Source organism: Homalodisca vitripennis, chromosome 2 (assembly GCF_021130785.1).
Source record: "Homalodisca vitripennis isolate AUS2020 chromosome 2, UT_GWSS_2.1, whole genome shotgun sequence".
Classification (NCBI taxonomy): Eukaryota; Metazoa; Arthropoda; class Insecta; order Hemiptera; family Cicadellidae; genus Homalodisca; species Homalodisca vitripennis.
In genome coordinates this window covers 165,016,134-165,028,222 of record NC_060208.1, presented here as the reverse complement: position 1 = coordinate 165,028,222, position 12,089 = coordinate 165,016,134, and the positions used below count along the sequence as shown (strand labels likewise).

General features: G+C 32.8%; 1 protein-coding gene across 4 annotated transcripts in view; it reads left to right on the top strand.

Annotated features, from left to right (window-relative positions):
• Positions 1-12,089, top strand: part of LOC124354986 (1-acylglycerol-3-phosphate O-acyltransferase ABHD5-like) — a 34,100-nt gene that overhangs the window by 17,351 nt on the left and 4,660 nt on the right. For all 4 annotated transcript variants that reach the window (XM_046805832.1, XM_046805833.1, XM_046805834.1 and 1 more), the window contains 5 exons: positions 1,847-2,053; positions 4,029-4,203; positions 6,613-6,770; positions 9,534-9,651; positions 9,848-10,037. In XM_046805832.1, the coding sequence (XP_046661788.1) occupies positions 1,847-2,053; positions 4,029-4,203; positions 6,613-6,770; positions 9,534-9,651; positions 9,848-10,037 (848 nt within the window). The remainder of the gene's footprint in view (positions 1-1,846; positions 2,054-4,028; positions 4,204-6,612; positions 6,771-9,533; positions 9,652-9,847; positions 10,038-12,089) is intronic.

Sequence of the window (12,089 nt, the reverse complement as noted above, 5' to 3'; positions counted from 1 at the left end):
AAGTATATGCTTAATTTTTTTCATTATCTTTTAATAGAGTTATACAATTAAAAATTATGTATGGGGTGATACATATATATATATATATACTAGCTGTTTCCCGCGGCTTCGCACGCTTTTCGTAAGTTTTGCCCGCGTATGAGCATTTCTGGTTGAAGTAAATTATATTTCCAACCCCGATGTAGATTTTACCTTGATGTCACGATCAAGAAAATATGTCAAAAATGTATTGTACATGCATAATGTATTTTATTACAAAGTGGTCTACCACTCAACCTTTAAGTTCAACCAAAAATTTAGTTTAGACAATTATACATCATAACTTAGCGCCTTCAAATAGTGTTTCACTGTTTAATATACGTATCTATCTCGTAATTGCAGGTTATAATGTGCAGGCGCTTTGAAAACTTTTCTTCATTTTATTCGTTTATATTCACGACATAAGCGAATAATTCAGATAATAACTATCCTATCTTCTAAGTTAGACTAAATTACGGATACATGTGAAATTTGATTGAAATTGGTTCAGTCGTTTTGGAGTTTATTGGCAACATACATCGTGACTCAAGATTTTTATATATATAAGATATATATATATATATATATATATATATATATATATATATATATGTATATATGTATAGGGCTGAAAATAAAGTTTCACTATTATACTATAAATTTTAAATTCATTATTTATTTATTCATATAAATTTTTTTAATATGAGTAATCTAGAAAGTAATCAAAAGGGATGTAGCCTACCTTTTTAGAATGTGCACTTAAACAGTTTTTGCACTTAGGTAGCTGCAGACATTTTTGAAACTTCATGTTATATAGTTTTTAGACCGTTTTATAACATTGGACATAAATTTAAGTAAACTATGAAGAATTTAATTGCCTATTGTACCGTTTTGTAATAATTATAGAGAGTTAAACATCTTTTTGTTATAGATATTTGGCGTTAGTGATGTATGGCCCTTGTTTTATTAGACCTGTTGTGTTGTGCTTTTATGCATTGCTCTTAATGGAAAATTCATCATTTTTACTTCTGTTCAACATTTGTATATTTGTGAACGTGAAAACCTTGGTATGGACTGTAACAAAGAAAGCCTTGACATAGTTTCAGACTGTATAAAATAAAGAAATGTCATTCTTTAACTGGTGAATATTGCGCTGATTTTTGTGGATCAAATAAGAACACATTTTTGAATCTTTAGTTTTTTACAAACACATGATTATGTACTCCTATGGAAGGAGATAAATGTTATCTAGTTAAAACACTTGGCATGGACAGTAACCAAGATAAAACAATATTATTTATAATGTTACATCGCATATTGTACACTAGCTGAGACCCAGAAATAAACATGTAAAATATATAATAGAGTAAGTAAGTTGCTGACAAAATTTGTTTAATTAATATTTAGTATTTCATAATAAATTGACCCTTCCGTCACACGAAATTATGAATTTTACTGATGGTTTGAACATTTTAAAATATCAGGTACAATGATACAACTTGTGGAGAAGCTAATACTGATATTAAACTGAGTAGAGTCTGATTACACTCCTTGCTAGTTATACACACATCAGGTTATTTTGTCTAATTTATCATGTGTTGTGTATTTTCTCTTCTCTCTCCTGTTGTGAAAAGTTTTCGCTGATTAAAAAATATTAGTGCTTAAGGTGTTTGTTTTCCTGTGACTGTTGCCAATAATTCATTTAGATTAAGTTTTTTTGTTTCGCTTTCATTTTGTTTTAAATTCTTAACCTAAAACTTATCTGTATTTAAATACTTAGTGATATTGATAAAATTATTACAGTAATTTGATTTTTATTGTTTTGTAGATTTAAAAACTCCATACAAAGGTAGGTACGTTGACATCGGGTCTGTTGTGGGCACGTCAGATAAAATATGGACGATTGCACTGAACACAGAATCACAGAAGATGCCTCTCGTTCTGCTCCATGGGCTGGGAGCTGGTGTAGGGCTCTGGTGCCTTAACCTTGACGCATTTGCTTCCCAAAGACCAGTTTACGCCATTGATGTTCTTGGTAAGTTTAAATAATTTTTTATTTGGATAATTTAAATTAATTAGCGTGTTAACTGCGGCAGACATCCTAGTGCATCACATATAGTTCCATGGAATTAGAATCACTCATTACAAACATGCAGTGAAGGTGTCAAAAGTTATGTATGCAAATGATATAATACTACAGTTATGTTATTAACTCCACTTACAGGGGTTTATATATATATATATATATATATATATATATATATATATATATATATAAATGTAATAAAAGGGTTTTAGTTACTTTCCTTACATTAATACTACAGTTGTTTAAATCAAGAGTGATGTAATGTATGTTTTACTATTAATTGATGGGTGTAATACCTGAAACTGCTGGTATTAATTTCTAAATGCAACACAAATAGATGGTTATTTTTTTTTAAATTGTCTGACAACAGGTTTGAATGCAACTTAATTTCGAATTGCCCAAAAGAACGTACACTGTATCAGTCACTCTATGGTTGTAGAAACACTTGAGGCTCTGATCAGTCACTCTATGGTTGTAGAAACACTTGAGGCTCTGATGGTGATATATGTTTGAAGAAATTCTAATTTGAAGAATGATTGTTTGTGTTATTTTAAACTTTGTATTAGTGTGATAACTCTACAGGCCATATTGATAACAATTTCCTTTAAATTTAACACAACCTTTCATTTCGAATTATTTTAGATGAGTTTGTTAAAATGTGAAATCCTATTAAGGAAAAGGAGTTTTTAAGATTTTTATTTCCAAAGCTGCTCTTCAGGGAACTGTTTAAACAAACATTTTTCTAGTTTTATTAAATAAAGGAAAAAGTAAAAAAATTGTCTTTACGCCCTTTTTTATCTTTTGATCTTTAATAATCCTCAACAGAATTTAAGTAATTTTATCAATGAGTGAAAAAAGTTGTATCATTTATGTTATGGGATTTGTGAAAATTAGTTAAATTTAAAACAAAAGCAGCAAAAATAGGTACAAATTAATTTTAATAGAGTATGCTCCAAGTTCCATAACACAACAAAATGTGAGTCAATTATGGATTTATGGAAGACATTAAAGACATTGTATTTATCCTTCAGCACGTTACGTACATTGCAATGGATATTGTCATGTTATTTAAACAGTCATTCTCAAAGGTTTTACCTATATAAATGTTTTTAAATACAAGTACTTACTATCCAGATTAAATGTTGTACAACTTCATAGACTACAACTTTATATCACATCTTTAATACATTTATAATATTTATCAAATTTATAGAATGGATTTCTAGATAGCCAGTCATATAACACTATTGTAAATGTTTTCTCTGTTAGATTTTGCCCTGAAGCAGGTAAATTGTTTAAACCTAGATACTTATGGTAATTCATGGTTCTTGTTCTACACCGTGGCAATTCAAGCTTATTACTATTACTAGTATCATAGTAATGTGTTATGTTTCTTAAAAGACATTTGTTAAAATCTTTCTTAACTAAAAGTAAAACATCAAATATATAGAAATTTATAATTGTTAAAATACTCGTTTTTACAAAAAGAGGTTTGCATTAGGCTTAGAGCCAGTTAATATTCTTACTGCTATTTTTCTGCAGGATTAAAATCTTCTCTATGCCTACACCTTTTCCCCCATACCACCAAACTGTACCTTGTGATACTTTAAAAAAATGAGTAATATGCCATTTGCACATAACTCCTTTAAAATGCTTGTAAAAATATTACTCCAGACAGGTTTTTAAGAACACTATCAATGTGACATGTCCATGAAAGATTAGAATCAATATTTTTTCTATTCTTGAGGTTTTGTTTTAAAGTCATCTGGTTGGGATGTAAAATTGGGGAGGAAGTTGTTGATTTATCTTGAAAGTAGTGTAAATATGTAGTGATTTGAAAGCCACTATCTATGTAGTATGAACTCATAAGAAAACTGTATTGCTAAAGATCACCTTCACTGCTAATAAAACTCTTGATGCTTAGGATTTGGCAGAAGTTCACGACCAGATTTCAGCAAAGATGCAGATGAAGTGGAGAAACAACTGGTCCAGTCTGTTGAGGAGTGGCGAAAGGAGATGAAACTTCCTAAGATGATCCTCTTAGGACACAGCATGGGTGGTTTTCTGGCAGGGACTTACGCTTTAAATTACCCTGAGAGGTACAAGTGATTTTTACTAATCCTTTGTTGATTACATTTATTCATCAGTAAATTGGCTAGCTGTCTGGTACAATGCACGTTACAGTGAGAATAAACTGAAATAAGATGAAAATAACGATTACTAAAGTTGGGTGTAGACGTTGTGAAACATTTATACAATGGTATTTATAGAGTTGAGGCTCTAAATGTTATCAAAGATCAAAAGAAGTATTGCATCACATTCAATCTTTCAATGAATACAAAGAAAAATTCGTTCTTTGTTACTAAGAGATAACTCAAGAAAGATTTTAAGGTTAAATAAATATGTTTGAGTGCTTTATAGTTCTTTATAGTTATAAAAGTTAATTAAGTAGTACATTAACACGTGAAAAAATAATTTGATATTCTACTATGTTGACTAATTTCTTTTTTCTAATAGTTATTTAAATATGGTATAGTGGGATGAATTGTATTCATTAGTAACAAGAACTCGTTAATAACAGAGGAAAAGCTAAAATAAGGTTCACATTTGTGTCAGAGTCGTGTCATAAGTAGAAATCAAACAATTAATTGTACTACTGAGTGCTGAGCATTGTGAGGTAATTTTCAAATTTAATTTTTGTTCCATATTATGTGCTTTGTAAAAAATCAGTATATTTTAGATGAGCTTAAAACTTTTTGACATTGGTCAATTTGAAATTAGTTAATCTTTTGGCCTGTGAACTTGTTAAAGTTATTCCGAATTTTATTTGCTGAATTTATTGGCTGTTTAAAAAAGTTTAAAAAAGGAAGTAAAAATTTATATTTTAATTGTATATTATGTTGTAAAATTGGTTATTTAAAAATTATAAATCTATAAATCTTATTGATAATTGTGATTTAAAAATTAAACAAAATAGAACGTAAATTAAAAGAAGAAAAGACGAATGCGTGCAATAATAAATGTAAGCCGTGCAATGATATTAGTTAGACAACTCCTGCATTAGTGTGGTGGCCAAAAGTAGAACAAATACAGCTGCCAAAAGAGTCTTCAAAGGCTAGCTTGTCCAAGCATCACAGGAGCAATGAGCTCCTGTCCAACCGTTGCACTAGAAGCGGTCCTGGGATACACTGATGATGAGGTCAGCCACTCTAAGAAGAAATACTCCTTAGAAAAACCATATACAGTCTCTGTTGAAGAAAGGGGGAAAGGTATTAAAAAGGAGACCTACACTACAAAAGGAGTCCAGAAATTTTACACAGATGGTTTCATGTCTTGACTCCTAGGGAGGGATCCAGAATATACGGACCAGGAGTTAACCTAACAGTGTCCCTGGGAAAACATGCCACAGTCTTCCAAGCGGAAGTCATGGCAATGCACCAGAAGACTCATACAAATGAAGGCAAAAGGAGCAAAATATTTAATACTTTCTGAAAGCCAGGCAGCACTGAAGGCACTTGATACCTGTTTGTTTGATTTGAAAGCAGTCTGGGAATGCAAGAATGCTCTGGTAGAACTGGCTAAGAAAAAAAAGAGTTACACCTGGTTGGGTGTCGGGCCATGAGGGCATTCATGTTAATGAAAAAGCAGATACCCTCGCCAAAAAGGGAGCGGAGTTCTTTTTGGCGGGGCCAGAGCCAGGTTGCGGAATAGCTTTTTCTTACAGCAAAGCTCTTGTTACAGAGTGGGGAAAGAGGATAAGATACTTTAATTGGAGTAGAACCTCAGGATCAAGACAATCAAAAATGCTTATCTTTCTATCTCTCCCTATGTTAAAGGATGGGCATCTCTCCTTTATCAGAGTAGGGGGAATATAAGAATGATATTAGGGATGCTGACAGAACATGACCGCCTCAGAAAACACCTTATGAAGGGAGGTCTTAGTGACTCTGCGGAAAAGCGGAGGAATCAGCGGAGCACTTATGGCTAAACTTTCCTGCCATACCTACAATTCGGAAGAGATTCCTAGCGGCATAGCCTCAAGGACATCAGAGAACAGGAGTCCTAAAATCTGATCAGCTTCTGTAAAGTCTCAGATTCTGAGGACACAAATATAAGTAAGGGAGACGCCAAGGTCCTTTTTAGGACTAAGTACGGGGACAATCGTCTCTTTCCCTCGGAAAAAATTTTATTTATATCTTGTACTGCGTATTTTTAAGTGTGTGATAAAGCCATTTGTCATCACGGCGACAGACCTCTACTAATATTGAAGGAATAATAAGCCTTACAACATACCATTTTGGAATAACATTGGATTGTTCTACAGTAGTGTATAATACCTGATTTTTAAGTAATAATCTATGATTATGTGGCTATTCAAAATAAATTATTTACTGTGGCAAGGCCACAAAAACCTGTATTTGTTGCACCACACTTTGAATGGGAATGTCGAAATCTTGCATGCTTTATTTAGGAATATATTTTTATTTTAAATAATTCAATTGTTTCAGAGTGAAACACCTGATCCTTGCTGACCCATGGGGTATGCCACCCAAGCCTGGAACTGATCAGCCCAGGAAGTCTAAGCTGCCGTGGTGGGCCAGAGCACTACTTGTCACCATGCAGCCCTTCAACCCATTGTGGGCCGTCAGAGTTGCTGGACCTTTCGGTTAGTTACTGTGTCTTAATGTTGATTAATCCTAATCACACGAAGAATATAAAACTGAATTTGGTTAAACATCAGGGTTTAATTTACTAAAAATTGTCGAATAATCAACATAGTCGACTTAAGTCAATTGAAATTATTTCATAAAAGTTTATGAATAAAATGTTTATTATTTTCTTGAAACCTAACTTTTTTTATTTTCTAAGAACCACTTTCTATCATAGTATCGGTATTAATTAAAACAATACTTGCTTAAACGGATTTAATTTTGTTTTTACAGTAAAATTTGGTATGTATGTACTTACCAAATTACCCTTTTTTAACCCTTTTATTGCTAAAATCACAGTGCGGAAATTTTTGCTTACACGCAAAAGAAAATTAAAACATTTTCAAATACAAATGTCACATTTTTTACAAAAACTAGTTATGTTATGTAATCCTTTATTTTTTGGAACCTTGTAAAGCATAGTCCAGCATGACATTCAGCAGTACAATTAATGGCATTTCTGTTATATTTATTGAGTTTTTTTTTACAAGTGACACACTGTGCATTTGTCTGTTTTTATGTGGATGGTATAAGAGATGGAAAATGACAATGTGTCTGGCACATCATCTCCATCCTTTTTTACCTGTGATTCTAAACTTATTAGGAATACATGAAATTACAGTAATAATACAAATAAAAGAAAATACCTGTATCATTCCATAAACATTTGTGGAAATATATAGTAAAATCAGTTACATAACTCTTATCTCACAAGTCTTTCATAATAGAATTAAACTTTGTTTTTTTTATTAGTTAAAAAATAAATAACTTGGGAGCAGCACCTGTCGACAAGGGCATAGCATGAAGTTCTATTAGTACACATTGATGCTGCTAGATGACAGGAGCTTCTTAGTTACACAAAGTTTACTTGAAAATCTGAATTCATTTTTTATTTATATTTATTTATGTATGTATGGGTGTAAAACTTTGAAAAAATAAAAAACAGACATATAAGGGACGAAACCTTACTGGCACACCCAGTCAGTCTATATCAATACGCATACATGGGAGGTAAGTCAACTACTACCACTCTCCACAGCTTGGTGGAAGTGGTGGAGGATAACTTGAAAGAAATTGAAGCCCTAGTCGGCGTCTTTATGGTTATTGAGCCCTAGTCGGTGTCTTTATGGTTATTGAGCCCTAGTTGGTGTCTTTATGGTTATTGAGCCCTAGTCGGCGTCTTTATGGTTATTGAGCCCTAGTCGGTGTCTTTATGGTTATTGAGCCCTAGTTGGTGTCTTTATGGTTATTGAGCCCTAGTTGGTGTCTTTATGGTTATTGAGCCCTAGTCGGTGTCTTTATGGTTATTGAGCCCTAGTTGGCGTCTTTATGGTTATTGAGCCCTAGTTGGTGTCTTTATGGTTATTGAGCCCTAGTTGGTGTCTTTATGGTTATTGAGCCCTAGTCGGCGTCTTTATGGTTATTGAGCCCTAGTCGGTGTCTTTATGGTTATTGAGCCCTAGTTGGTGTCTTTATGGTTATTGAGCCCTAGTCGGTGTCTTTATGGTTATTGAGCCCTAGTCGGCGTCTTTATGGTTATTGAGCCCTAGTCGGTGTCTTTATGGTTATTGAGCCCTAGTTGGTGTCTTTATGGTTATTGAGCCCTAGTTGGCGTCTTTATGGTTATTGAGCCCTAGTCGGTGTCTTTATGGTTATTGAGCCCTAGTTGGCGTCTTTATGGTTATTGAGCCCTAGTTGGTGTCTTTATGGTGATTGAGCCCTAGTTGGTGTCTTTATGGTTATTGAGCCCTAGTTGGTGTCTTTATGGTTATTGAGCCCTAGTTGGTGTCTTTATGGTTATTGAGCCCTAGTCGGCGTCTTTATGGATATTGAAGAAGGTTTTAACCGAATACCATATCAATCCATGGAGGCAGCTCTGGAACAGTTGGAAGTTCCCCCAGATGTCTTAGTACTCCTCCTAAGAAGTAGACAAGTAACAGCAAAGTTTGGGGATGAATTGGCCACAATCACGGTCTGGAAAGGATACCCCAAGGGAGGGGTTCTGTCTTCCCTTTTGTGAGCGGTGGTGGCTGACGACCTCATAACAAAAACAGAGAAGAATATGTCTAAAATGCTACACTGACGATTTGGTGCTTATGGTCAAGGGGAAAAATTAAGGCACGCTAGAAAACCTCACACAAGAAGCTCTAAACTTTATAAGCGACTAACTTTCACAGTTGGCCTACATCACATGCACACAACCACTAAATCACTTTTGCATCATTATTTTGCACTTACTGTGCAGTGAAATAGTATTTAGACCAAAAGCAATAATCTTTCCTTATTACAAAACAATTGTTTTACCAGAACTCGTGAAACAAAATTTAAACATAAACTGGTCTGTAATAAACAGCAGAGCAGATGCGATGTTGCAACACAGCTCATTTGAGCCATCTGTTTGGTTTCTATAAACAGCTGAATAATAATAAAAAAATGGTCTGTGAAAACGAAAATAAAGAATTCAATGTCCTCTTGGTAACAACAAAGTATTGCTGGAAGTAGTTCAAACTGATGCCGCTAGATCACATATGCTTCATGTGACGTTCATGTGAAACCACTGCGTGACTATCTTGTGACCCACCCTGGAGAGTGGGTGTCGTGAAGGGTTTTTGCTTTAACGCTGAAGGGTTATCTTACCTTTGTTTAATTTTGAATTTTAAGACTATTCATGTCAAACCTTTTTCAAGGGTGCGAATATTATTGTTAATGTGTGATTGCAGGACAGAAGCTGGTGGAGAGGACTCGCCCAGACTTGGTGGCTAAGTTTTCTGTCGCAGTGGATGGTGATGCAAAAGCCGTGTCTCAGTACATCTTTCAGTGCAATGCACAAAGACCCTCGTAAGTTCTCATAAGGAACACTTATCCATAATGATCTATGAAATCATCCACAACAAATCAAGTGAAATTCAAATGAAATTATACTTTATAATAAATATCCTATATGCTACACTATGAGCCAAGTATTTAAATAATATGTCTAAAATTTTCTGATACTGATCAAATTTGACTTTAAAATTTTTCTTTTTTCATTCAGGGGAGAGAGCGCATTTCATGCTCTGAATTCAGGGTTGGGATGGGCCAAGAATCCACTATTAAACAGAATAGAAGAATTCAGTGAAGATCTGCCCATCACCATTGTGTATGGATCACGTTCTTGGATGGACACCACGGCAGGCCAGGCGGTCTTGGAAAGGAGACCTGCATCCAGTTACACCGACATCAAGGTAACAGTCAAGAAATATTTGGTCTAAGACAACAAATTGATTTTATGAGTTATTAACCCTGGAACTGGCCATCATTTTTCCCAAAATGGCAGGCACTTTTTGGTGATTTTGTAAGGGTTTTGTATTTTAATCACTGCTCATATATTTTTTAAGATAAAAACATTTTAAAAACATCAATGTCTTTGGAAATAAATGCAGTTTCCCAAAAAAATATTAAAGGTTGAATCATTTAATGTATTTTTATTTTTTTACAGATTAACGTAAAAATATTAGTAAAGAATAAATTTTTCTCAAAATGATTAGCACCCTCTCAGGTGATATGAAAGTTTTTAGAATAATTCTAAAATATACAAAAGTTTGCTTATATACCTCAATTACAAATTACAAAAAACATATTTGGGTAAAAGAAGTTTATTGGTACTTTTGAACAATATATCTATAAAAACTACAAAATCTGAAAAAAGTTTGTATAGCACTATTATGTATACCATTTTGACATTTTGGAATCTATTGGATGAACAAATATTTTTTTCTAAGAGATAAATATATTTAGAAGAGAAAAATATGACATTTATAGAAGTTTACATTGTATAAGATATTTTTATATGGCAACAAACTTTTTTTAAATTTTTACAAAAGTCAAAATTGTGAAATAAATGCCTAACTTTTTTAGCTAACAATTTTCTTTTCATCCAAATATTATTTATAAAGATAGTACGTTTATTGAAGTTTACAAAAATGTACAACAATGTATTTTTATTTATATTATTTTTTTTTAAATAAAACAAGCGATGGTCATAGAAATAAAACGCTAATACCTTCAGAAAACGTAAAAAAAAACTTTTTTACTATTAAAATAAATACCTTTGCATAAATTTAAATCAAAATTTAATTTTAATTAAAATTAAATTGTCTACAAAATTATAAAACACTGAACCTACGTGAACATAGGCTTATTTTCAGTTTCACAAAAATCCAACCTATTCCCTAAAACTTAACCTAACCTCTACATTTTTCACTTCACTAATTAAAAAAAAAAAAACAATAAACAAACTTTTATTTATACACACTAAATAACGAAAAGTCTAAAATATCCTAATAAATAGCAAGCAATACACTAATACCGGCAATGGCGTAATAACAACAAAGAAATCAACATGGCAACCATGCGATGCGTTGTTCTTCTCTACTGGCTGAGTCGGTGATTGCGCAACAGAACAAAAATAAAATATACTAGTTCATAGTCTTCGTTGTCTTTATACTGTTGCTTAGAGCAATTCTTCTTCTTTGTTTTGATATGATTTTCACTATTTCCAGACAACGATAAAGTAACAAAAATAACAAAATTTAATGAAGCTATTTTCAACGCATTAGGCATTTTGGGATTTTACAAAACACGAGCTTTTCAAACGCTTATTTTTATAAACATTAATTTTCCTACTGGCTATTGAAAAGATGTTTCTGAAAGCCAAGAATACACTGTTTTCAATGACGACACTTACGATCGTGTAGAACGTAAACTCACGATAGGGAATTTTTACAAACATACGGTAATTTTAGCGTGTTCGGAAATTACGCAAACAAATGGCAATCGGAAATGTGAACATCCAAGTTTAGAATTTTATAATGAAAGATTTAACTTAACTATAGAGCGATTTATGGTATAATATGAAACCTTGAATCTTTATCTTTAGATTTACGTATGTTTTACTTCAAACAAAGTAAAAATAGACTTGCTGTGAGAGATCATATTACGACATAGTTAATGCGTCGAAAATAGCTTAGTGCCATTTTGAAACTGTAGTTAATGCGTCGATAATCGCTTAAAGCCAGTTGCAGGGTTAAGTTGAATCTAATCTTGGCAAAGGCATGACAAAAAGAGACAGCCGTGTTTGAGCTGCATAGAAATGTGGTAAGGTGCGGAAAAAAAACAGGTTAGCATGATTACAGAACACAGTGTGGCGTAAAGTAGTCAGTGAAATAAATAAAGAGTGGTTATTGCTAAACTTTTAACTGTGTAAGTTGTAACTAGATTTGTAGTGAATAAAGTAT